The 26,788-nt window shown below is 53.2% G+C and overlaps 1 protein-coding gene across 3 annotated transcripts; it reads right to left on the reverse strand.

Annotated features, from left to right (window-relative positions):
• Positions 1-4,547: 4,547 nt before the first annotated feature.
• On the reverse strand, positions 4,548-25,822 carry LMAN1 (lectin, mannose binding 1). Of its 3 annotated transcripts, XM_055127424.1 has the most exons (14): positions 25,603-25,822; positions 22,412-22,566; positions 22,224-22,331; positions 21,176-21,237; positions 19,920-20,019; positions 18,524-18,647; positions 16,427-16,485; positions 16,116-16,248; positions 14,868-15,058; positions 13,491-13,561; positions 9,202-9,355; positions 7,980-8,101; positions 7,657-7,718; positions 4,548-7,360 (listed from the first exon to the last, which is right to left on the reverse strand). In XM_055127424.1, the coding sequence occupies exons 1-13, from the start codon at positions 25,814-25,816 to the stop codon at positions 7,682-7,684; spliced, it is 1,530 nt and encodes a 509-aa protein (XP_054983399.1). In that variant the 5' UTR covers positions 25,817-25,822; the 3' UTR covers positions 4,548-7,360; positions 7,657-7,681. The 3 variants fall into 3 exon arrangements, with proteins under 3 accessions (XP_054983399.1, XP_054983400.1, XP_004601758.2); XM_055127425.1 differs by having other exon boundaries at positions 4,548-7,718; positions 14,868-15,055; XM_004601701.2 differs by having other exon boundaries at positions 4,548-7,718.
• Between the last annotated feature and the right edge of the window lie 966 nt (positions 25,823-26,788).

Genomic DNA, 26,788 nt, shown 5'->3' on the forward strand with positions numbered 1-26,788 from the left:
CATCTCCTCCCACCCCACCCTGCCACTGTGGCAGGGTATTCCCTTCTGTTCTCTCTCTCTAATTAGCTGTTGTGGTTTGCAATAAAGGTGTTGAGTGGCCACTGCGCTCAGTCTCTAGCCCTCATTCAGCCCGCAACTCCCTTCCCCCACATGGCCTTCGACTACATTATAGTTGGTGATCCCTTCTCTGAGTTGCCCTTTCCCCAGAATGTGAGGCCAGCCTCCAAGCCATGGAGTCAACCTCCTGGTACTTATTTCTACAATTCTTGGGTGTTAGTCTCCCACTCTGTTATTCTATATGCCATAGATGAGTGCAATCTTTCTATGTCTGTCTCTCTCTTTCTGACTTATTTCACTCAGCATGAAACTTTTCATGCCGATCCACTTAAATACAAAATTCATGACCTCCTTTTTTTCTGACAGCTGCATAGTATTCCATTGTATAGATGTACCAAAGTTTCCTCAACCAGTCATCCATTCTAGGGCATTCGGGTTTTTTCCAGATTCTGGCTATTGTAAACAGTACTGCGATGAACATAAATGTGCAGATGTTGTTTCGATTATACTTTTTTGCCTCTCTGGGATATATTCCCAGCAGTGGTATTGCTGGGTCAAATGGGAGCTCAATATCTAATTTTTTGAGAATCGTCCATATTGTTTTCCAGAAGGGCTGAACCAGTCGGCATTCCCACCAGCAGTGTAGAAGGGTCCCTTTCTCCTCACATCCTCTCCAACAGCGGTTGCTTTTGTTCTTTTGGATGTGTGCTCGTCTCTGTGGTGTGAGGTGGTATCTCATGGTTGTTTTGATCTGCATCTCTCTGATGATTAGTGATGTAGAGCACTTTTTCATGTGCCTTTTGGCCATTCGTATCTCTTCCTTGGTAAAGTTTCTGTTCATTTCTTCGCCCCATTTTTTGATGGGGTTGGATGTTTTCTTCTTGTAGAGTTCAACCAGTGCTTTATATACCATTGATATCAACCCCTTATCTGATGGGTATTGTGTAAATATCCTTTCCCATTCTGTGGATAGTCTTTGTATTCTGGTCACTGTATCTTTTGCGGTGCAGAAGCTTTTTAGTTTAATGTAGTCCCATGTGTTGATCTCTGTTTTTACTAGATTGCTTAGTTCCGTGTCACCTTTGAAGATACCTTTATCTTCAATATCGTGGAGGGTTTTGCCGACCTTGTCTTCAATGTACCTTATGGTTTGTGGTCTAATGTTGAGGTCTTTAATCCACTTTGATCTGACTTTTGTGCATGGTGTCAGGTCAAGGTCTAAGCCCATTTTTTTGCATGTGGTTGTCCAGTTGTGCCAGCACCATTTGTTAAAGAGACTTTCCTTGTGGGTGGAGCTAAATTTTTAATTGGATGGTGACTTTGGAGTCTGGAGGCATCTCTGCAGTGTGTCGATCTCTTTCGAGATTTGAGTCTCTAGATCAGGGCCATTGACGAGTTTATATGGCAGCGAAGGCAGTTCACAGGGGAGATAGCCAGGCTCCCGGAAGACAGGGGATGGGGTGAGTTTGCCCATCCCTGACTCCGTGATAGCCTGGAGCTTTTGGTCACCAAACCCACAGACCTGAGATTTTCAACAGACTCTTTCCTGGATGAGGCTCGTCCTGAGTCTGTGGAATCCAGCTATAAGCATGGAGGTGATGGGTTATGGAGGTTTTCAGCTGCAGGGGCTGTCTGGGTGGGTGGTCTGCCCACTGAGTTTTTTTTTTTTTTTTTTTTGCTTTTTGGGTCACACCCAGCGATGCTCAGGGGTTACTCCTGGCTTTGCACTCAGGAATTGCTCCTGGCAGTGCTTGGGGACCATATGGGATGCCGGGGATCGAACCCGGGTCGGCCGCGTGCAAGGCAAATGCCCTACCCGCTGTGCTATCGCTCCAGCCCCTGCCCACTGAGTTTTAATGCTATATCTCACCCAGGATTTCTGTGGGTCAACATAGGAGAGGATACTATTATTGCCTGAAGCCACTTCACAGACTTCTTGTTGTCTTGGGGTCATACCCAAGACAGAACTTTTTTTTTTTTTTTGGTCTTTCAGGAATGTTTATCGGGTCCTTGTGATGTACTATGTTGCTCATAATGGAGTTGTTTCAAGCATACAACCTTCCAACACCAATCCCACCACAAATGTCCCCATCCCTCCACCAATATCCCCAGGTTCCCTTCTATCCTGTGGTGGGGATATAATACATTTATTTCATATTACCTGGTCCAATAAAACTTAAAGGAAAGGCAAACAGAATTATTAAAAATCAGTAAAAGTCAATTTGCAATGAATTTCTGTTTTTAACCTCCCTTACTCTGGTAGGGGACAACCATATCACCATTAGTGAGTGCTATACTCAAGGGCACATGAAAAGAAGTTTCTCCTGTTCTTTATTTTTTATTTATTTTGCTTTTTGGGTCACACTCAGCGATGCACAGGAGTTACTCCTGGCTTTGCACTCAGGAATTACTCCTGGCGATGCTCGGGGGACCATATGGGATGCTGGGAATCGAACCCGGGTCAGCCTCGTGCAAGGCAAATGCCCTACCCGCTGTGCTATCACGCCAGGCCCTCTCCTGTTCTTTAAAGGCACCTTTTTAAACACTTCACACAAAACTGGTTTCAAGGCTATGAATTCCTTAAATTATTTCATGTCCATAAAGCTTTGTATAGTTCCTGAATGATAATCCAGCCAGAGTATTATTGGTGAAATGATCATTTGGTTGAGTTTTAGTACTCTACCTTTCTACTCTGTTCTGACTTGTAGTCTCATTTAAGGCTCTGCTGTACATCTAATGGGCTTTCCTTTTGTAAATTGTTTTTTATCTCGCTGCATTCAATATTTTTGGATTTTGTCATTTTGAGTATGTTTCAAAATTTTCAATATCAGTCTGTTTTCACTGGGATCCTTTGGTCTTCTTGGATCTCGGTAAGTTCTTACTGATAATTTCCCTAGCAAATGTTTCTCCATCACATTTACCTTCCTGTTCTTTAGGGACTTTTGTGATTCTTACATTGTTCCTCTTGAACTCCCATGGTTCTGGTATGCTGTTCATTTCTTTCCAGGCTATTTTCCACTTTCTGCTGTTTCTTAATGGTTTCCTCCGATTCTCATCTTGGAGTTCCTTGATCTTTTGCTCAGCTTCTGTCTGTCATTCAGATGTTCAGAGCTTCTATGGACTTTTTGTTTTTATTTTTTAATATTACACACCATGTTCTTCATCTCTGGAATGGATTTTTCAACTCTTTCTTGTGCTCCGCTGCTACCTGTGCTATCATCTCTTTGAACTCATTGAATATCCTCACTGTAGTGTCTCTAAAGACACTCGCTGTGTTGGGGACTTTCTGGTGTTATGTCTTCAGTGCTGTTGTTTTCGCTCATTGAGCTGCGAGGGCTTCTCTGTTTTCCCCACTGATTTTCTAGTGTCCTTGTATTGGGGAGCCTTTGTGATTACCCAGCCCTGGAGATACTGAGGGATTAAGCTGGAGACTTGCTCTGTCTTCTCTGCTCACCTAGGAGCTGTGGTGTGGGGTCCTTAATATGGTGAGGTGAGTATGCAGGTGGCTGGCACCCACCTGGTAGGGTGGGGCTCTGCCTCCATCTGGAATTGGCCCAGTGATGTCAGCCAGAGGCCCGTCACACCTGGGATGGTGAAGCAGCTAGGAGGTGCCTCAGGACTACTGCAGGGGACCATACGCTATGTTGGGACAGGAACCAGGTGGCCCGTGTGCAAGGCGAGTGCTCTCCCTTGCACTCTCTCTAGGCACTATCACTCCAGCCCCTCACAGATTCTTCTGAATCTCAGACCCATCATCCCTTCCTTGGGTGGGAAGGCTGAGATGCAAACCCCAGATTTATCTGACACCAAAGCCCTGTTCTTTCCTCACGACACAGACTCTCCGAATTGTTCAGTTAAATTCTTTCCAAAGAGATTTTTAAATTGCTGCTGGGTAGGATTGTGGGGTCCCACTTTACTGATATTTATAATCATCAATCAAGGCAAAAGCACTCAATCATATACTATGTATCTATATATTTTTTGGCTTTTTGGGTCACACCTGGTGATCCTCAGGGGTTACTCCTGGTTCTGCACGCAGGAATTACTCCTGGCAGTGCTTGGGGGACCATATGCTGGAGATCAAACCTGCACCGGCTGCCTACCAGGCAAACGCCCTACCCGCTGAACTATACAGCCTCTTGTGTTGCATTTTTTCCTGACCAGCAAGGCTAAACTTTCCTCCCCCGCCCTGATTTTTGGGTCACACCTGGCGATGCACAGGGGTTACCCTTGGTGGTGCTCAGGGGACGATATGGGATGCTGGGAATCGAACCTGGGTTGGCGTGTGCAAGGCAAACGCCCTCCCGGCTGTGCTACTGCTCCAGCCCCAAGGCTAAACATTTTGACAATCACTGTTTCTTCTTCCCTTTTCAAGCTTGTGTGTGGTGAACCAGCATGCAGTACACAAGAATGAAATACAAATCGACACAAATTTGAGAAATATGAAGCTACCTGAGATGGATAAAGAAAATAAGGAGAAAATAAACAAATTTACTAAAATATTTCTTTATTTGAATAGGTCAATGTCATTTTTTAAATTTCATCTAGCATCAAGTGACAACCAGAAACAAAAAGCAACAATACTTGACAAAAATGTTATCAAACTGAAATAAACGATGGCTAGAAAACTTTTAGACTTAAAAGAATTATACTAAACAGGCAACATACAGATCTGAAAAGTTGCAAGTGGTGATTTTACATTAGCTCCCATAAATAAAAGCATCTTCAACAGAATTATTTGTTTACCACCGGCTTGCAATGAGCACGCAGACAGGAAAAGATCATCACGTCTGGATATTCACAATTAGTATTTGTTTTGTTACATATAAAGATTGTATTTCTGCAATGCGGTGTGTCAGGCGATCCCTTATTCAAGTAATTTGTTTTCCCCGAGTTATCAAAAAGTACAAGTGTCTGAGATAAAAATGTCACCAGAGTCCCCATCAGGGAAGCAGGCCTGGAGATGGGTGTTGTCAGATGGGCGTTGTTTCAGGGCCACAAGCTGGAGTCTGTCAGTCTCAAGCCATCAGCTGGATTCCCAGGAACTACAGGTGGAGGATCTAGGTTTGTCTGCAGTCGCTGAGGAAGCCGGAGTCTCGCCCAAGGAACTCGGAACGTACCGTGAGCGGGGCCGTCGGTGTCCTCTGTAGCGAGTGACGCTCTTCACTACGCTCTCAGCTTGGCGTGACGCCAACACAAAACCCTTCTTTTCTTCACCCCCTCATCTCAGTAGTTCTCCAAACAGCCTGGGGCTCCCCGGCGCCCCGCAGACGTAGGCATTCTGAAGCCCCCAACACGTCCCCGTCTGAGCTCTGATCAGGCAGTATGCGATGGCACCCCGGAACCTGTGTTCTTCGTTCTTGTTTTGGGGCCACCCAGGCGGTGTCCAGGGCCCACTCCGGGCTCTGCACTGCACTCAGGGATCACTCGACAGTGCTCGGGGGACCCTAAGGGATGCAGGGGTCAAACCCGGGCCAGCTGTGTGCAAGGCAGACATCCCCTCTGCTGTTTTATCTGGCCCCTGGAACCCGAATGCTTAACAACCCTTCACCGAGAGAAACCGATTCCTCCAGTACAAAGCAACACATACGGTTCACGGTGTGTGGCTTCAGAGTGAAGTTTTAAACTGCCTAAAACACTTAAAACAATTAGAACACAAATAGGTACATTAGAGAACCATATTAGCCACTAGGTAATTACATTTTTCTTGAAAGTTGGCATCATACACACGGTGACTTACACTAAAGATTTAAAATCAATTTCTGTTGTAATCCAAGGCACCCGTAGAATACTTGCTGGTGTGAGGAAAGTTAACAAATTCGATCATAGAAAGAGTGTAGGAACGGCAGAATTCTGGCAGTGATTTGATTTTTCCACAGAACGAACATTATTCTTTCAAAATGAAGGGCAAGTCAATGATTCTGAGGAAAAGAAACAGAACTCCGAAGCCTATGCTCAACCCCACCCCGTGCAAACTTCTTCTTCTGCCCGAGTGAAGAGGAGAGCTCGGGGTGTGTGCTCCTTCCCAACTGCTGCCTCCACACGCATCGGGCCCCCGAACTAGCCTGCACCTCGCCCACGGCACAGCTCTGCCGCCTCCGTCAGTGCCACCATGACCGGCTCTACCGCGGGGATGTGCAGCCTCTTACAGCGGGAGCATTTCCTAAGTTTCGCAGCCTGAGTTCACACAGTGCTCTGAAGGTGACCCCCCCGCCCCCGGCCCCTGGCTTCCTCCCCCCGAAAAGAGTAAACTCTGTGGTGATGTTGTTGTCTCTGAAACACGAGCCTCCAAATGTCAGCATGGCAGAGGTGACATTTTGAGGCGTTCTCTACGGGTCCAAGCAGGACAGCGTGCGCCCGAAGTTCCCGGGGGTGAGCAGAGTCTGCACAGGCTGCAGTTAGCTCAATCTGTAAAGGGTATCGGAGAGCAAACTTAGGAAGGCGTGGGAGAACAGTTTATGGAAAAAGACATCATTCTGGACTCTAGGCAATGGAAGACGACCACGTCAGCTGAAAGAGCACCTTGTAGCCAGCATGAAGGAATCCGCAGCAACGGTGCCGACCAGCGGAGCTGTACTTACTAAGGAATGGCACTCCGAGCCCGGCTTTCTGACACGCCACACAAGGACGGCAGCCGGTCCTCCAGCTGGACACCACAGGCCAAGCTGACCAGCACGCACTGCACAGCTTCCTTCCTTCGGGCATTGAGAGAAGTTCAAAGTCCTGACCTTATGTATCAAATTCTGCCTTCAACGTTTTTAATGCTGCTTTGACTATTGCCTCTTTGATGCTGACAGCTGCAGTCACAGGCTGAGGCGACAGGAAATGAAGGAGGGACCCGTGGAAGGCTGCAATGCCCCCTCAGAACACACGCTCTGAGAACTGGTGTGATGCTCAGGCGGGAGAAACAGGCTTGCAAAGACGCACTCGAAAGTGGTTTCCCAGGTCCTGAATAGACCTGCTGGAACCAGGACACCCGAGGCTGGGAGACCCGCACAGGGCAGAGAGCACAGCGCCCAGAAAAGCCTTTCTCAGAGGAACGCCGGAAAGGTTTCTCAGGCGAGGAGCAGCTCGAAGCTTCCTCCCCACAATTCCTTCACAAGTGAAATACAGCACTGATGACCAGGGAGGGGGAAATGCGCCCAGGAACCTGAAGAAGAATTCTCCACAGCCTGCGGCTCCCAGGCAAAACAGTCTCAGGTTTCAGACGGGAAGAGCAGGAAACCCTGACCTTTGAAAGACACTCTGATGGGGGTTCTGGACTAGACATCACACTTCCAGGGGCCAGACGGCGAGCGTGCTCCTGTTAAGTAGAAACCGCCCACCCCTGTGAGCTGGATGACCTCTGACAGCCAAGGGCTGCCCTCACTGTTTTCTTTATCAATATTATTTTCAATGGCTGAATTCTACTGGCCGGAAATTCACTTACATTTAAATACATTTATGTACTATACACAAATTTACATGTGGTTGTCTTTAAGGTTTATTCTTACTTCAAATCAGTGTTTCAACAGTTATTTTATACAAGATGTAATAATTTAGACTATGAAGCCATTTAGATACTTCAATTCCCTCACAAGACATTTTGTACATACATACGTGGTACACATTATGAAAACTGTGGTCAAAAGAATTTTTTGGCAGCTGCTTCTTGCTGAGTCCTACAGAGAGAGAGAGGGAAAAAACAACCCTGAAAGTTGTCCTCATATTCCAGCAACGGGATCGCTTGAAATGAACAGGATGAGCTCTGTGATGTATGAAACACTGTCCTACACTGTTCTCCCAGCTCTGCGTGGAGTCTGCGTTGTGCAAACCTAACTTTATAGGTCCCCAGAGTCCTACGTGGACGGCTACCACCCCTCGGAGCACTGCAAGGTAAGCCCGTGCTGACAAGGCTGCACCGAGTTTCAGGAGACACTTACCTATACATGATATAACCAATGAATAACATCGTCTGTACCACTACAAAAATGACAAAGTGCATCGTTGACAAACAGGATGGAAACGGTGGAAGTTCCGGGCATTTGGGCCTTTCATTTGCTGGCTGTAATGCAAAGGACGTTGGATTACACCCAAATACACATTCGGTGACACTTGGAGACATATCCTATTACTCTTAGTCAAGTACAGATTTAAGACACGATTGCAAAAAAATAAAAAATAAAAAAAAACAATAGCAAGACCTTCACCAGACTCAGGGGTGGCCGACGGTGCACACACGGGTATGTTCCCACTCATCCCTCCACCCATCTTTCAGCCCCGTGACTGTCGCCGTCTATGGCCTTGGAGGACCGGCCCCGAGGGCAGCCGTGTCTCGCAGGAGCAGACCATCAGTAATCACCCCGGGCATGTGACTGAGGTGCTGAAGGGGATTCTGGTATCTGCGCCCAACTCTGTCTCTTCTCCCAGTAAAGCTTTGACTCCGTCAACTACCTTTCCGCTCGGGGGAGGTGTGACGACGTTCCTTCTCCTGCCTGGCGCTGCCAGTCAGAGGGCCGGGCTCTGTCCGTTCCTTCTCTGTGCGGGTGGGCACTCACCTAGTGCCTGTGCTTGACTTCCCAGCTGGCCCAGTGCAACGGTTTTATTTTTTAAAATTTCTAGGCCACACCCAGCCTGCTCAGGGCTTACTCCTGGCTCTGTGCTCAGGGATCACTGCTGATGGGCTCAGGGGATCACAGGGGACGCTGGGGACGGAACCCAGGTCAGCCATGGGCGAGGCAAGTGCCTGATCTACTAACAATCACTCTGGCCCTGCAGTGGTTTTTTAAATTAACTTTTGGTTTGGTTTGTGGTTTGGGGGCCACGCCCAGCGGTGCTCCGGGCTTCTTCCTGGCAGTGCTCGGGAACCCTACGCAGTACTGGGGACTGAACCCGTGTCTGCCTGACAGGGCCCCAGCCAGATTTTTAAAAATAAAACTTACGGAGTAGAGCCTAGAATTTCCCAAGTCTGGGATAATGCTAAGGCCACCAACTGGAATAGCAAGTCATGACAAAAAGAAAAATGTCTATCCCAGAGGCTGTGGAAACCTCCCCGGTGGACACGTGCACTTGGGTCCTGAGGCCGCGAACACGAGCCTGGGCCCCGGGCGACCGCTCTGGGCAGAGAGGGTCCTTCTGTCCCGGGCGGCAGGGAGGGGGGCTCACCGCTGAGCGCTGCACCAGGTGGTCGATGTCCCGTTTCACGACGTGGAGGTGCTCCTTGATGTCATTGAAGTGCTGTGTGCTCTCGTACACGGCCCCCGCGGACCCGGGGTGCTGGACGCCGCTCACCAGCCTGACCGTCTCGCTCATGGAATTCCTGCAACAGCACCGTTCTTTAGACAGAGCTGGGCGCTTGCAGCCCCGGCGCGGCGGGAGAGCCGCACAGTGCGAGGAGGCAGAGCGCAGAGTTCTAGAGCAATGGCAGGACTCGCTCACAACGATTAGAGAAATGACTTGTCCCGCTGAATACTAAGTACCCAAAAAGGTTCTTCCGTGGTATCTGAGTTACACGAGCAATCAAGACACTAAAGCATCCGAGGATGATCCAAACTGCTTTCTGCTTAATGCTGGTGGTGCTCAGGATTTCCTCCTGGCTCTGTGCTCTGTAGTCACTTCCTGCAGTGAGGGGGACCAGAGTGGGGTCACCAGCACACAAAGCATGTGCTCAGCTCTCTGCCCCTCTCCGGCTCAAGGCATTTTGTTTTTTAAATCACGTATTTTTGTAGCCTAGGAACACAGTTCCAGTGGCATTAATGGCTTTAGTTCTGAGGTGCAGTGGTTATGACATCACCACCAAAGTGCCCAGGCTCCGTCACACTGAAAAGCCTTTACAGAAATTGAATTCTCTAAGTTCGGGTGATCCGTTTACGCCACTGTTGACAACCAGGGCCGAAGTTAACAGCAATGTGTGGAAAAAAGCTATCCAGCGCAGACTCGGAACTGCACTCGAGTCTACCTAATACACCAAGCAAGGAGACAGATGCCAGAGCCCGGAACTGCCCCAGCACTCTGCATTTTTTTTCTTTTTGGGTCACAACCAGCGATGCACAGGGGTTACTCCTGGCTCTGCACTCAGGAATTACTCCTGGCGGTGCTCAGGGGACCATATGGGATGCTGGGAGTCAAACCTGGGTTGGCCGCATGTAAGGCAAACGCCCTACCCGCTGTGCTATCGCTCCAGCCCCGCAACCTGCATTCTGGAAGTGGTTCCCTGAGACAAGCTCCTGGCCCCGAGCAAATGCCTTCCTTGAGGGCTGGGGCCACACCCGGCTGTGCTCAGGGCTGACTCCTGGCGCATGTGGCAAGGCAGGTACCCTACGCGTATTGCTCTGATGCCCATAATCGCCTTCCAAGTAGACAGAGACCGGGTCACTCGACCACCTGCTGACACAGTAAACAGAGACTGGGCCCTGTTCCGAGGCAGGAACTCGCAGGGACGCAAACCAAGAGGCTGCAGGGCTCCGTTCATGCAGAGACTCAGCGGTGGGGGCACTGCCCCAATGTCCTGGTCACTCGCACTCTCGTGCGGAAGGACACGGGGCTCTGTGGGCAAGGGCCTGGGCTGTGCGGGGACACGGCGAGGCAAGAGTGGAAGCAGTGACGCAGAACACCAAGGGCACAGCCCCGGTGGCAGGTCGGGTGCTGCCTGCTGGGGAGGGAGCAGAGGGCAGTGCCCGCCCCAGAAAGCCAGGGCTGAGGGCTGACGGGCTCACACCCGGGGCCCAGGAGGAGCAGGGAATGTGGCTCAGTGGGGGTGAGGGGGATTACAGCGGTGCAGAGACACAGGGGGTGTGGCTTTAGAACTTCAACTAAAAAGGAAAAACTTAAAAAAAAAGCCAAAAACAAAACCCGGGTCAATTTAAGGTGGATGCATTGAGCTTGGTTTGACTTACTTGGAGGCAGGGAGGTACTGGGCTACACCAGCAGTGCTCGGGCCTTACCCATGACAGTGTGCTCAGGGATCATACCCAGGGGTGCGTGGGGAACCGAAAGGGTAGCGGGGATTGAACCAGGGGCAGCTGCATGCAAGGCAAGCGCCCCACCTGCGGAACCATCTCTCCAGCCCGTGTTTAACTTGGTTTGCAATACGGAATACAAGGAAGTCCTGTTACCGATGGAAGAGGAGGCAGCAGATTACGGAGTTAAAGGCACAGACAGAGCATCTCGGAAGCTGAGGAAGAAGCAGGGGTCACGGGCAGACGCTGGACGGCTACTCAGGATGCTGAAATGCTGACAATGGAATCTTTGCTCACGAGGGCCTTTCTCCAGGGGGTGAACTACAGGCTCTCCTAAAAGCCTTCCTCAGCTTCTTCAGCAATACGAAAACCGGGAAGACATGAACCACCCTTGGCTTTCAAGGACAGCGTTTCCTTACTTTCTCCCCCTGAAGCTTAAGGCTTCAGAAACCGGAGTCCACTTTGGCCCTGAGCTTCCTATAAGCAGGCTGTCTGTTCTCCCCGGAGACCAGGAGCTCACAGGGACTGCCCCATCCCTGGTGGGCAGACCCACGGCTGACCCGGCAGCATGGCTAGGACTCCTGAGGTGCCGGAACGCTGCTGTGGAGATGAACATACAGAGCACACAAATGCACCTACACACGCCATCATTCACAGGGGAAAGAAGGGGCCGGAGAAACCCGTGTGTGCAGGAGAACATGCCAGAACGAGCGGGAAAGCTCTGGAAAGACGGGAAGAACGAGAATGAGGCCGAGTGAGCAATTCTACACGTGAATATGTTACGTGTAGCCCTCGCTCTTGGGACTACAGAAATCACATATCCCCCATCGGCTCAAAATACCGCCCAAATCAACTGGATAGAAGACAGTGACAAACTAACAAGAACGTGGCTTCCTTAATGACGCCTGCTCAGCAGCCCCCGAAGGGCGTGTCCGGAGCGGACAGCGTCAGACCAGAGACAGCCCCCGTACTGGCTCAGGGCCACACGGGTCAACTCTCTGTTTCGGGGGCTGGAGCGATGGCACAGTGGGGAGGGCGCTTGCCCGGCATGCAGCAGAGTTGGGCTTGATCCCCAGCACCCCAAACGGCCCCCCAAGCCCCACCAGGAGTGATCTCTAAGCACAGAGCCACGAGCAAGTCCTGAGCACAACCAGGTGTGGCCCCAAACCCCGCCTCCTCCCCCGCCTCACGAAAAGAAATCTGCCTCTGGTTTTGGTGGCAGGGCTGGAACACGGGCCTCAGGCGTGCCCGACAAGGCCCTGTCCCCCAGCTAGTGCCCCGACCAGGTGGACAACGTGAAGTCACCCTATACACACAGTAAATAACCCACTAAAACAAGACGGGGCTGAGAAGCAGGCGCCTCCCCGTGAGGCCGGGGAGAGGGATGGGGAATGTGCTATTCTGGCCACAGCTGAAGTCGAGGATCAGATCTCAACAGAATTTTCAAACGTATACTCCGTGATCCGATTCCGAAGCGAGATTAACTATTCATTTAGCACGATAAATATTTCAACTATGGGCTTACAGCTCAAGGTTCATTATAAATATGCCAAAGACCAAGACTGAGAGAAATAACAATTTGCAGTTACAAATGAGGTGGCTTTAATCCTTTGGTGTTATGGATAATCGTTTTTAATCCAATTCTGTTTCATTTTCTAGTTCCAGAGGACCTAGGAGTCACACTGTCATTAGCCAGGGATTGTGCGGGCTGAGGTCATGCCCCAAAGTATCAGCTTATGAAAATGTGACATTTTGGCTTCTTTCTCTTCGCTCTGCTCTGTACTGAAAGCTGTGAACCCTTCTGGCAAACTCAACATTCAGTGCTCCAAGGACATAGTAACTCCTCAGTCCCAGCCAATGGAATATGGTAGAAGGTATTTCTTTCAAAAGAGCTTTATCCAGGTCCCTTTTTTCCCTCCCCTCCTCCACTGTGTGTGTGTGTGTGTGTGTGTGTGTGTGTGTATGGGAGTCAACAACGCGCGCGCATGTTGACTCCCATAATAACTGTATAATTTCCCTGAGCTCTCACATCTCGTATGTCATCCACACCCCACATTCCCTCCATGTTTCAGAACCGTAAGAACATTTCTAGTTGTAAAGTAACTGGTACAAACCAGCTTTTTTTCAGGACACTAAAACGTTTTGTTTTTTAAAAAAAAATCCTCTAACTTACAACAACGGAAAAATGTGTATGTTAACAAGCTTGCCCAGCTAAGGAAGCCATCATGCGTTTAGTGAGGAGACCGTCACACAGCCCCTGACGGCACTGTTCTCCCTCTAGCGGGGGCTCCGGCCACTCCAGGTGATGCTCACCCAGCAGAGCCCAGAGGCACGAAGCTCGGGTGTGGTGATGCACAGCAGCTCGCCCGGGCAGCATGGGGGACACACCCAGTGACGTGGGGGGGGCACGTGTGTCACTCAGGAACCAACTCTAGGCCTCATGCACGTTCCCACCTACTACCTCCCGGCCCACCAGACTTTACCTCTGAGACTTACTTAATTTCATTGACTTGTCTCAGAATCTCATGCTGAGTGTTGACAATAGTGTCCAGGTTCTGCTGAGAGAGCTGGAGGGCAAACACGAGAAAAGCAGTCACTCAGGGAGGGCCCCTTCCCTCCTCCCTCTCCTCCTCAGGGAGGCTCCTTCTCTCCCTCTCCTCAAGAAAGGCTCCCTCTCTCCCTCTCCTCAAGAGAGGCTCCCTCTCTCCCTCTCCTCCTCAGGGAGGCTCCGTCTCTCCCTCTCCTCCTCAGGGAGGCTCCGTCTCTCCCTCTCCTCCTCAGGGAGGCTCCGTCTCTCCCTCTCCTCCTCAGGGAGGCTCCCTCTCTCCCTCTCCTCCTCCTCAGGGAGGCTCCCTCTCTCCCTCTCCCTCTCCTCCTCAGGAAGGCTCCCTCTCTCCCTCTCCCTCTCCTCCTCAGGGAGGCTCCCTCTCTCCCTCTCCCTCTCCTCCTCAGGGAGGCTCCCTCTCTCCCTCTCTTCCTTCTCAGGGAGGCTCCCTCTCTCCCTCTCCCTCTCCTCCTCAGGGAGGCTCCCTCTCTCCCTCTCTTCCTCCTCAGGGAGGCTCCCTCTCTCCCTCTCCTCCTCCTCAGGGAGGCTCCCCGCTCTCCCTCTCTTCCTCCTCAGGGAGGCTCCCTCTCTCCCTCTCTTCCTCCTCAGGGAGGCTCCCTCTCTCCCTCTCCTCCTCCTCAGGGAGGCTCCCTCTCTCCCTCTCCTCCTCCTCAGGGAGGCTCCCTCTCTCCCTCTCCCTCTCCTCCTCAGGGAGGCTCCCTCTCTCCCTCTTTTCCTCCTCAGGGAGGCTCCCTCTCTCCCTCTCCCTCTCCTCCTCAGGGAGGCTCCCTCTCTCCCTCTCCTCCTCAGGGAGGCTCCCTCTCTCCCTCTCCTCCTCCTCAGGGAGGCTCCCTCTCTCCCTCTCCTTCTCCTCCTCAGGGAGGCTCCCGCTCTCCCTCTCCTCCTCCTCAGGGAGGCTCCCTCTCTCCCTCTCCTTCTCCTCCTCAGGGAGGCTCCCGCTCTCCCTCTCCTCCTCCTCAGGGAGGCTCCCTCTCTCCCTCTCCTTCTCCTCCTCAGGAGGCTCCCGCTCTCCCTCTCCTCCTCCTCAGGGAGGCTCCCTCTCTCCCTCTCCTCCTCCTCCTCAGGGAGGCTCCCTCTCTCCCTCTCCTTCTCCTCCTCAGGAGGCTCCCGCTCTCCCTCTCCTCCTCCTCAGGGAGGCTCCCTCTCTCCCTCTCCTTCTCCTCCTCAGGGAGGCTCCCTCTCTCCCTCTCCTCCTCCTCAGGGAGGCTCCCTCTCTCCCTCTCCTCCTCCTCAGGGAGGCTCCCTCTCTCCCTCTCCTTCTCCTCCTCAGGGAGGCTCCCAGTCCCTCTCCCTTTGCGCCCGCGCACCTGGCCAGGCTGCCCCGCGACTGTTCCTCTCTTGGAGATCTCCTCTGTCAGGGAAGAGACGTATCTTCTCTGCTCGTCGAGAATCATGTCCAGCTGCCGGTTCAGCTGCTTGATCTCAAGGTGAATCCGATTCTGTCCTTCAAAGACTTGCCTGAGCTCCCGGTCTCCCACGGACTCGAATATTTCCTCTGCTGAAGTGAGAATGCCAAATGACACTGATCAGAAGGCTGGACCAAGAGGACGCGGGTGAGGCGCTCGCCTTGCCTCCTGCCCGTCCCCGGAGCACCTCCAGGGTCATTCCTGAGCACCCAAAATCAGATCTTTACAATCATCTACATGGACGTTGATTCTGAGTGACCATGCGTGACCCAAGTGCCACCGTGCAATGGAATGTCTCCCTCACAGCGGTCACCTCCCAGTCAGCACTCAGGTGACTTAACTCAAGAGTGACCAAATCACTCACTACTGGCTTTTGCCCTCTCTGGTGACTAAAGAGGTCTGGCTCCTGTCACCTCAGTGCTCTTCTCTGTGGGCTTCTCCTTCCGGGACAGGCAGACCCGACCTCTAGCACAGACCAGGGATGTGGGTGTCCTGAGGGGTGGGGGAGGCAGGGCTTGACTTGAAGAGGAATTGAGAGGCTGTGGAGCAAGTACAGAGGGGAGGGCTGGCCTTGCACTCGGCTGACCCACACGCAGTCCCTGGCATCCCTGACTGAGGTCCCCTTAGCACTGCCAGGAGCGAACCCCGAGTGCAGAGCCAGGAGTAACCCCTGGGCATTGCTCGGTGTGGCCCCAAAACAAAACAAAGTTTGAATGTTTAAAGCACCAAGTCTGGGCTGTCACTCTTCAGGGGGAAGGAGGGAGAGGATTATTTCTGCGAGCTCTCCTGAGCGCCGGTGTCTCTTCCAAGGTGGGCCGCGCCCGGCGGCAGGGGCGGGGTGGGGCGGGGTGGGCTGAGCGCCCTGTGGCCCTGTGGTCTGCACGTCGTGCCTCGTGCCTGGGCGTCACTGCAGCTGTGGGCGGCATCGCATATGGCCTGGACACTGCGTGGCACCGGGGGCCACCGCAAGGCGGGGGCAGAGCTCGGACCCTTCTCTCTGCGGTCAGGTCTCGTGAGCCAAGGGACGCCTGTCCCCGAGGGCCCCGCCCTGCAGTGCCACCAGGCCACAGGCCGCCCCGTTCTCACAGCACGGACCGTCCCTGGCCGTGGAAGACCTGCCACGATGGGGGGTGGGCCGGGGTGACTCACCGGGCTGGCCCTGCAGGTCCGGGTGGTCCTTCTGGAACTCCTCCTTCTTTTTATCCAACTCCTGCTGGAAGTGCTCGAATTCCTCCTGGTACTTTTCCTTCTCTTTCTCTGAAATTTCTTTATCTGCCGTAGGCTTTTTTTGGGGTTGCATAGATGGTTAAAACAACCCGGGAGAGAAAACACTGAGCTCAGTCTGCTCCCCGCCGGCGGGCCCCGGGAGTGCTCCCTCCGCCCAGGCCCAGGCGCGGCCTCCCGGGCGCCACCGCCCACGGAAACCGCGCGCCCACCAACCCTCCTGGGGCAGCCCTTACCGGCTCCTTCCCAGGCTCCGTCAGTTGGAAAGTCAGGAAAGAAAGGACATCGTGGTCATCTGAAAGGCGAAGAACAAAGTCAGAGGCTGGGGGTCGTGAATCAGAGCCCCCCACCGCCTCGGGAATAACCTAGGGAGGCTCGAGTTTGCTGACAATGATGATGCGCTTCAGATTCAGAGGGAAAAAGCCCTGGGTTGATGTCAAACATCAGCTAAGCTTCACTGTAAAATCCTCAGTTAGAACACTCAGCTGCGCTCAGGTACTGCAATAAACAGCTGATTAAGCAAAGAGCAGACAACTGAGGGTTCAAAACCAGCCTAAACCCCCAATCCCAGCAGCAAGATGCTCCCAGACCACCCGTAAATCTTCTTCACAGAATATACCTGCAATCCAATAAAGGGAAATTCTGTGCTTCATGTATTCTTCCACCTTTGTTCCTTTTTCAGCACTCAGTATTCTCTGCCTTTCTTTCTTTCCTTCCTTCTTCCTTGCTGTGATGGTACTCTGGGCCTCTCACACATAAAGCATGTACCTAACCACTGAGCCACCTCTCTGGCCCTTTGTCTTTTGTGCTACGTACATGTCTCTCCCTTCTCTACGCTACTGTGAAGGTCATGACTTATCCAGGCTGTCCTGCCACCACTGGCAGAACCTACACACCCAAAGTGACCCACTCCATATGTTTATCAACACACCAGCCACGTCTGCCTCTCTCACACAGCAGATACTAAAGGTTTGATCTAAGTGCACATAAAAAAAGAAGAAAAAGTCAATTTCAAGCTTCTTAAGCTGAAAACGGGGATCGATAGCTCCGATCTCAGTACTGAAATAAAATGCCCAGCCAGCTCGCACAGCCACAGAGCTAGAGCAATGTACTCTGCCCGAACTGAAGGAGGGCCAGTCGAACTCAGGAGGAAATGAACTTAGTGGAGGTGAGGTCACGTTCAGAACTGACGCCGGGCAAGCGAGGACAAAGCACCCAGGACACCAGAGCAGGTCCTGGTGTCTAGAGAAAAAAGACTAACTGTATCTTGTTTAAAATTTAGTCCCTCCAACCAATCTCAGAGGAAACTTTTTTTATACAGATATATATAAAAGCACACAAGGCTCAACCTTTAACAACACGTTAGTGATCTCTTATGAAGGGCTTAATGGCCCCTGGGTGAAATACAACAACCTTCACACTCTTTCCTCTAAGGATACTTTTTTGTAACATTTTCAGCGGCTTTTCATAACAAACAATACAAAATATATTATTTCGGTTCTGCACTGGGGCAGGGGTTGGGGCTCGGGATGGAAACATCCGAAATACAGTGGTGGGAAGGTGTCATGGTGTGGGATTGGTGTCTGAATACTAAAGGTAATCAAATATTGTGAACTAAAATCTATAAAATAAAAAATTTTTTAAAATTTTAGCCCTTCATAGTATTTCCTCAGGTGACCAAATCCTTGCCCCGACCTGGTGGCTCCCGGGGCCTCAAACACGAGTCCCCTTGAACAGCCGCGCTGTCACTGCACCTGAGCCTCCCTCGTGGTGAGACCGTGGCTTCCACCTGCCACTCTGCTCCCCGAGACCCCCGAGGGCACCGCGATCCCTTTCTGCCCCTTAGTGTCCTCGGGTCCCTGCTCTACTCCACTCAGCAGTGGGGACCACGCGGCCCGAGGGCTGGAGGCGGCTGTGGAATCTGGGCGTCTGCCTGGTGCGAGCTGTGTCAGACACAGGGGCTTCTCCCGGCTTCCCGCGGCCCCAGGCTAGAGCGGCCCCGCCCCGATCTATCCTCCTCCCTGTCGCCGTCCTCGTCCCTGTAGGAGAGACTGCTCCAATTCCACCCAGGCTGCAGCCTGATGCCAGACTCCAGCCTTCCCGCGCCGTGGCCCCCGTTTCTTTATCTGCTCCTTTGCTGTGGGGCAGGTGGGCCAGTTCCTGCATGACCTGAAGTCCGTCCGCTTCCCCGTGACACAGCAGCCCGACACTGCCACAGAGACGAGTGTGTGCAGCCCGTCACTCCCCTGTGTGCACGGCTCAGGAGGCTCACGGGAATCAGAAAGGTGGCCCCAGCAAAACGACCCCGGGAGCGGGAGGGAGGAAGGCCTTACCTGCAAGACCCCCCGTGGCAGCAGAGATTCCAAAGTGCCCTTGTGCCGGGACGACCATATTTTCCACCTTGGCACAAAATTCGTAATCGTTCTTGTCTGGCGTGAAGCCGTTGTTGATCATCACCTACGGGACAACGGCAGCTGCGGTTTTACCACAGACACTGTGAAGCCTCTTCCGGACCCACCAAGTCTGAGCCCACGGGAGTTGATCGTCCCCACGGCCAATCATGTGTCCCAGGGCCGCCCGCAAGGGTTTGGCTCTTGCATCATTTCGCACAAAACGTCACTTCAGAACACAGTTTTGGCCCTACTATGTGTGGACAGCTTATGGAGGAAACCCTGTTCCCCTTATTTGGAAATTGGTCTGAAATCGAGCTCAGTTCTTCTTCACCTTCTCTGACAAGACCCAGGGGTCCCAACTACTTCCGCTGGAGGAAGGATCAGGCCTGACCTGAAGTCCCAGCTCAAAGCCAAAGCCAGCAGGCTGCATGGACGTGGACAGTTTTTCCCTTTTTTGTGGGGGAGGGGTGTTCACACCCACCAGTGCTCAGGGCTTACTCCTGGCACTGTGCTCAGGGATCATCACTCCTGGCCGAGCTCCGGGGACCACCTGCGGGTGCTGGGGATCAAACAGGCGTGGGCCGTGTGGAAGGCAAGTGCCCCCACCCCTGCACGGTCTCTCAACCCTGCGCTGACAACTCTCACTCTGTGTTCATGGACAGACAGCCACAGTGACGGGAGTCCCACCAGGGAGGCAGAACGCAGGGCACCGAGGGTGTGCAAAGCCCACCACAAAGCGTGTCTCGGGCGATTCTCCGCAAGGTCTGTAAAGACCTCGGCACGGAGAGGCCGGGCACACCCGGGACAGCAGACACGCTCCCGGCCCCCCTTGTCTCTCCCCGAGAGCCGCACACCACCAGGCCACACCACGGGCCGGGGGAAGGCTCACCAACGTCTCTCGTTCCTGTGCCCCTACGTGGGTAGGGGATTAGGGAACAGGAGGACAGGGGCCTCTGTCCCCTTCAACCTCTCCTCTGACGACGCCGGAGGCTGGTCCTGGCCCAGGCTGCGCTCCGGGATCGGAACCCCCCTCCCCCACATTCCTTCGCAGGCTCTGGGCTGCAGCGTTTCCCCCAGAGCACAGCCAAGCGCCGGCACTATTTCCAGCAGCCGACACGCTCCCCGGAGAAACCGTCTGCCTCGATCCCATCTGCCTCGATCCCGTCTGTGACCCAGCACAGCACTTGGGGACCGACACCCATGAGCAAACCCGAGGCAGGCTCCCACGGCCCGTGCCACGCGGGGAGCCGCTGCAGTTCTCGGTCAGGAAGCAGGCGGCACTCGGGCCCCACCCCCACGGGCCACCTCCACCCAGGACGCCCCCCTGCATCCTTACCGTCAGGGTTTTCTGGTAATACGTGATCTTGGCCCGCACAGGATAGGGTTTGTTTCGAAAGTCCCTCTGGCAACTTGCTAGGGCCTGACTGGCACCGTCACTGCAGCAGGAGGGAGGGGGAGACAGGCAGGGAGTGTTTTAAACGATGGGCTGCTGGCCGGGAGGCGGAAGAGCACTGGGCGAGAGAAAGTCTAGAGATGTTTGAACGTCACTGACACAGCCCACAGTACACACACATGTTCTTCCTGGGACTAGCCCTGGGCACCATGGGTCACGGGTCGATGCCGGGGACAGCCCTTCCGGCAGAAGAGGAATCACATGGAGTTCCAAAACAAACAAACAAACAAAAAAATGCAGAGTCCTAGCCTCACCCTAAACTAAGCAGAATCGAGCCCCAAAACACAGGCTGAGGCCCCTCTCTCTCCCGAGGGCCCCACGGCGGTGCAGGCCAGAAACAGCGACCCAGAATGGGGACCAGGCCATTATTCTCTCCCTTACAGGTCACGGGGTGAGTGATTCTTCACACAACAGGTGCAAAAATTGAAAAGGCGGGCCCCTCACTGGCGCACACAACGGCAATTCACCAATACAGCCCCCATCAGCACGACTGACGGGGAGGCTCTCCACGTACAGCTACCCCAGGGGCATACACTGCTTACCACAAGTCTGGTCAAGGCGCTGGATTCTGGGAAAGACCGTTATCACCTTTACTATGAAGGTTGAAAAACAACAACAAAAAAACAAAAACAAAACCCAAAAAAAAAAAAAAAAACCCCAAATCCAAAAATACCTCAAAAAACTACTGGCGTAACTGACAGAAATTTTTAAAATAAGTTTTAAAGGATGTGGTTTTAGGTTAAATAAAAGCACGCACTTTAATTAGCTTCCTATGGGGGCTGCACCCAGCGAACGCTCAGCCAGGCAGGAAGGTCCTGACAGGGCAGTGCCGGGGCCCAGGCGTTCCTGGGGGTGGCAGGCAGAGTGCATGCCAGCAGGGCCGGGATCAAGCAGGGGCCCCCGCCTCGAGGCATGCTCTCTCCCTCTGGGCCATCCCGCCGGCCCCTCAGCAACACAGTTTAACATCTGAAATCCGAGTTGGCCCACAATAAAACAGAACCAGAGTCAAATAAGATCTGACAAGCTACCAAACACGCCTCAAGAACAACATTCTTCCTGGATAGTATCAGATTTGAAATGTTTTACAAGGTTTCTAAGAAGAAGCTGGAAATCAGGCAGAATGCAAAAATCACACTTACTTTTGATGATCATAATGGAACTGTCCATTGTTGCCTATAATTACTATAGCAGGATTATTTTTCTAAAAATAAAGAGAACGTACGTGTTTTATAGTGCTTAGATCAAAGATCTCTAGATCATTCTGCATGTGTTACAAAGCTCTTACAACTCTAAAATTCTAGGACTCAAAACTTTTAAATAACAAACACGAGAGATTACTATTGTCTTAGGGGAAAAAAAAAAGCTTAGCAAGATGGAAATTGTTCAAAGCAGCATCGTTTGTAACAGCTCAACAAAGTCTGATGACGTGCACCATCTTTTCCCCAGTTTTCTGTTTGGGAGGGAGGTGGCGTGACACTCGGTGGTGCCTGGGGACCCCGTGGTACTGGACAGCAGACGGACGGCTCCTGCACTGCAGCTTGAGAGCATCTCCCGGCCTGACACTCCGCCCTGAAGAAGCACCTCAGCACTCACACAAGGCACAGCCGCTCGGTACCAGGACAAACAGGGTCTCCGCAGTTAGGAAGCCACTACATCGGCCCTTGAAACTGCGAACAGGGCCCTCTGACCGTCAGCGGGGAAAACAAGCTGAAATACAGATCATCGACCCAAAAATGCCCTGCCCGGTGGACATGGCCAGGGGTTAAGTGTGTTTATTCTTTGCTTTCGGGGAGATGGGCAGAGACCCGTTAGCGAGTAGCACAAGGAAAAGGCTGACCGAAGGCTCCCAGCAGTAACACACACCTGAGCTTTCACGGAAGCCAACCCTGCACTCAGGGCTTCTCTGCCAACACCTCGGGGCGCCACCCCGAGGCATGGAAAGGGGACGGAAAGAGAGCCGCCACCATGCCCTCAGGCACCAGGGCGCCATCCCGGCCTCTGTGGGCGCAGCGCCGGCCAGTCCTGGACCCAAAGCTGAACACTTAGGACTGGCCACCTCCCTCACGACAAACCCACGGATGTGTAGCTGGGGGTGCCGCCTGCTACTGAGCTGATACATGATACCAGGCGGGGGTTTCCTCCACTCAGACTTTGTTCAGCAGGCAAGAGGGCTGAAAACAAACTTACCTTGCCATCATTGTCAAAAGAGTCGAAGAATACGCCAACGCCGTTCCACATGTCTGCTGCGCCGAAGACGGGCCCATCCAAGCCTTGGCTTGCCGTGTACCACAGTGCCTGCAAGGTGGGACGGGAGGGTGAGCGGCCGGCCGAGCGCGGGCACCGGCACCCCCCCGGGGTTAAAGGAGGGTGCCTACCAGGCCGTCTGCTCCGATCCGGCCTCTTCCGGTCACTCGGAACGTCACCTCCACCTCCCAGTTCTCAAAGGCTGCTTTTGTCTTTGTCCACACTGATCCCTTTTGGCTTTTTAAAGATGGTGCTATTCGAATCTGATCTGAACTTGGAATAGCATCTAGAATACAAAGCAGGGAAGAAAAGCTTGACGTGAGAATTAGGTAGAACTCAACACGGCGCTGCCCAGACTGCTACACACTGCTGGAGAGATCCCCTTCTAATCTGAGCAATTCCATTAGGAAAAAAGTGGATGTGCAGCTCCAAGTTTAAATTTTAGGGCTTTCTATCATGTCTCCAGAATAGCAAAGTATCTGTGCAAAAAAAAGGAGGGGTAGAAAAGTGAACGGTGCAAAAACATGCTAAAAATTCCAAGAAGGAGCAGGAGGGTATTTTTTCACTGTAGGCAAATTATTTGACTCATGTATTTTTCCAAAAATTTCCCCCCCGATTCTGGGTCACAAAGAGTTCAGGACTTACTTCTGGCTCTACACTCAAGGGTCTGTCTGGCAGGATGGGCGAACCATATGGGGTGCCAGGAATAAAACCTAATGGGTTAGGCAGCATGCAAGGCAAGCTAACCACAATAAATATCTAAAAAGTGGCACATGCTAAGGCAATGGATTGTCCCTGTGCACAAACATTAGAGTCCCAACTGTGTGAGAGCGCTCCCCTGGGAATCAGGAGATTTATCCTGGACTGAGTTCAAATAACTTTATATGTAACTTTGCACAAATAACTCCAATTCCATAGTCGTATCCATTAATGCCGCAAAAGTTAATACACAAAATTTCTTGCATCTAGACAGTTTTCAGGGGAGAGGGCCAAGTAATTCCCCACCAGCAAGCACTCCCAGATTCTTGGGGGGATTGTGACTGCCCTGAGGGACAGCATGGGCCGCCCCCCCCCCCCCCGGGGCTTATGATCTGTAGGCCAGTTGCTTCCCTTCCCCCAACACCTGCAGGAAAGTCCCTTCATAAGGTACAGGCAATTCCAACCAACGTCAGCTACTCCCACGACAGCCAGTCCTAGTCAGTGCTGCTGTCCGTGCTGGGCGTTAACCTCTCTCAGTAACAGGAAGAACAAATCCACAGAAGACCAGCTGAGACCCCTCAGGAAGTCCTGTCACTGTCAGTCACAGCACCTTCAGCACTCAGGTGCAAGGACACATGGAAAGACCGGATAGAGGATCAGAAGATGTGGCTTTGGACAGCAGCAATGTAACTTTCTTGTTTGGGGGTGGGGGGCCGAGGGGTAGTGGGAAGGGGAGAACAGGCCACACCCAGTGGTGCTCAGGGCTGACCCCTGACTCTGTGCCCAGGAGTCACTCCTGGCAGTGCTCGGGGAACCACAGGCAGCGCTGGAGACTGAACTGGGACCTGCTGCCTGCAAGGCAAGCACGGTGACACCCGAGCCACTGCTTGGGCCCAGGAGCTGGGCAACTTAGCATCGGCCATGAAGGGGCTGACGCCTGGCACGCCCGCCCTGGAATCAGAGAATGAAGGTGAAAGAGTGGGGAGAGCGATAAAGGATCCCAGGCTGCTGCTATCACTGTTTGCCCTTCTGGACCCAAGGATGTATCCTGACAGTACAAAAGGGCATTCGCGTTAAGAAACACCTTAGACTCGTTCATAACCCAGGGACAAATGCAAGGGCCTTGTCTAAACTAAGCTTTTACTTACACTACTTAAAAAATTAAAAAAATAAAATAAGATAGATCTCCAGGCAAAATGTAAAGAGAAAAAAAGATGAGTGGGGCTGAGACTAAAATTACAGAGATATAAAAGCAACAGACTTACTTCAAGTTCAGTCTGGATTTGCTTCAAGCTCAGTCTAGCTCTGCAACTGGGATTCACCCAACACTTGTCCAGCAGGCAGACTTAGTTGGTTACAGACACAGTCAAGAAACTTAAGCTGGAGGAGCTGATTAACTTATCTAATGGCCTGATATGATGGGGTGGGGGGGTTGGGGAGAGAGAAAGGGGCACGCAGAAATGGAGAGGAGTGCTCAGAACGCAAAAGAGACATTATTTATCAGCCCGCGCTAATTCATCCTCCTAAAAAGAATAACAAACAGTCCCAGGCAGTGAGTTTGGTAGATTGATACATTGCGGGACAATGTTACTTTGATCTAAAAAAAAAAAAAAAAAGCCTGAGCACGCTCCCAGAAACACGTCCTCCGAGCAACCTGGTAATTGCACCCTACTTCAACTACTTTAACGAGCTGGCCATTAAGTCAAATCAAATTTGTATCTTCTAATTACATATTAATTCCCGTGATCTGGCCCTTCCGTAATTACTTTCTAGACGTGCAAGCTTTTTGTTCGCAGCCCGAGGGCAGTCCCGCACCCCCCCCCACCCCCGGAGCTGACAGCCCGGCCCCGCGAGCGCATCTTCCCGGCACTGCCCGGGGCGCAGGGCGCCCAGCGCGCGGCCCCGCGGACCGACTGTGCCCCGCGGAGACACTTCAGCCCTGCAAAGCGGCGGCGCGGTCCTTCCCGTAAGTCAACACCCAGCCGGGCTTTCTTATCGGCCCGGGCACAGATTGCAGGGCAGCCCGGGGCACCGGCTTCTCTGACCCCGGGGAGGGGGTGCTCCGGAGATGCGATTCTCAGAAAGCGTCGTGCCCCCCACCCCACCTGGCTAGAAGACGCGTCCCTCCTACTCAGCACCGGGCGGGGGTGACTGTCAAGCTCCAGGTGGGCACGAAGTCCTCCTGCACAGACCCCATTCCCTCCCAAGCCGGTAGATGCCACCTGTGACTCCGGGGGTGGCGAGGGGGCCGGGGTCACGGCAGGGAGAGGGACGGGGAGGTGGACAGGGGGCTGCAAAGCGAGCCCGAAGCACGGCTAGCGTGGGAGCAAAAGCAACGCCCGAGGAAACGGTGCAGGGGAGGAGAGGGCAAAGGAAGGGGGTGTCTCAGAAAGGGGGTACGAGCGGGGTTTCCTCTTCCGCGCCCCCCCCCCACCCGGAGACGTGGCGTTCGGGTGAAACGCGATGCCCAGCAGCGCGCCCAAGTGCAGGGAGTAACCAAACACCCCCCGGAGCAATCGCGGAGGCCCGGCGGGGGCACTGCAGCGGGCAGGGGCGCAGGGCCCCGCGGGCGGCGCGGCCTGGGGGGTCCGGGCGAGCCCCCCGCCCCCCGGCCCCGGCTTACTCCCCGCGTGGGCCCAGAAGGGCACGGTCCCGTCGCTCTGCACCAGGTGCGGCCCCTTGAAGCTGTACTTGTACTCGAAGCGGCGATGCGGCGGCGCGGGCGCGGGGTCGCCCCCCGCGCCGTCGCCCCCCGCCGAGCGGCTGAGCGCCAGCAGCAGGGCGCACAGCAGCGGCCGGGCGCCGGCCCCGGGACGCCTCCGCCTGCAGCCCGCCATCTTGGACTCTGGGCCGCGGAGGCCGGCGGGAGAGGGCGGGGCGCGGAGCGGCGGACGGCCAACAGGGCGCTCGCTGATTGGCCGAGCCAGAGGAGGGCAAGGGTGAGCCCCGCCCCCGCTCGGTGCGTCCGGCTCCCGCCGAGCGGCCGCGGCGCCTGTGGGCGGGGCCCCGCGCTGGGGGGGCGGGGTCCGGAGGCGGCGCGGCCAATGGGCTGTGTTCGCTCAAGCATTCCCGTCCACGTGGCGGAGGCTGGGCGGCGCGGAAGCGAGATTTCTCCGCAAGCTTTTTTTTTCCCTCCCTCTGGACCTTTACTATGTTTCAAAATTTTTTTATTTTATTTCTTTTGTGTGTGTGTGTGTTCGGGCTACACCCGGCGGTGCTCAGGCTTCCTCTTGGCTCTGCGCATCACTCCCGCCAGGGCTCTGGGTACCAACCATATGGTGTGTCAGGGTTGGAACACGGGTGGCCGAGTGCAAAGCAAGTGCCCTACCCGCTCTACTATCACTCCGCCCCCTTCTCTCCTCCTTTTAATGCTTTAGAGATGGAATTTGTTACCTACCCGTGGATCCATCCCGTTAGCTTTCTTTGATTACAGGAAACCTTCTATTAATTCCACCCCCTGAACTTACCCTGTTAATTTTCTTCGGTTACAGGAAACCTTACCCTTATTTGTTTGTTTGTTTGTTTGGGCCACATTCAGCTTGGCACAGGGTTGTTTGGTTGTGCTTAGGGTACCGCCTGATTCTCTAAGGCATGGCCAGCGGCTTAACCCTCCTACTGTCTCACTGGCTTCAGCGTTCCCACTGGTAGAAGAAGGACATTCTTCCCTTTGACGCAATACTGATAACTAGTTTTCAATAGATGGACTTTACACAGAACAAGCCATGATCTGGAATGATAATTTTCCCAGCCCACTGAGTCCGATGAACCTGTGTTGGGGCATTTCAAACTGAGAACCTGCAATCCACAGG

This window comes from Sorex araneus, chromosome 2 (assembly GCF_027595985.1).
Source record: "Sorex araneus isolate mSorAra2 chromosome 2, mSorAra2.pri, whole genome shotgun sequence".
Taxonomy (NCBI): Eukaryota; Metazoa; Chordata; class Mammalia; order Eulipotyphla; family Soricidae; genus Sorex; species Sorex araneus.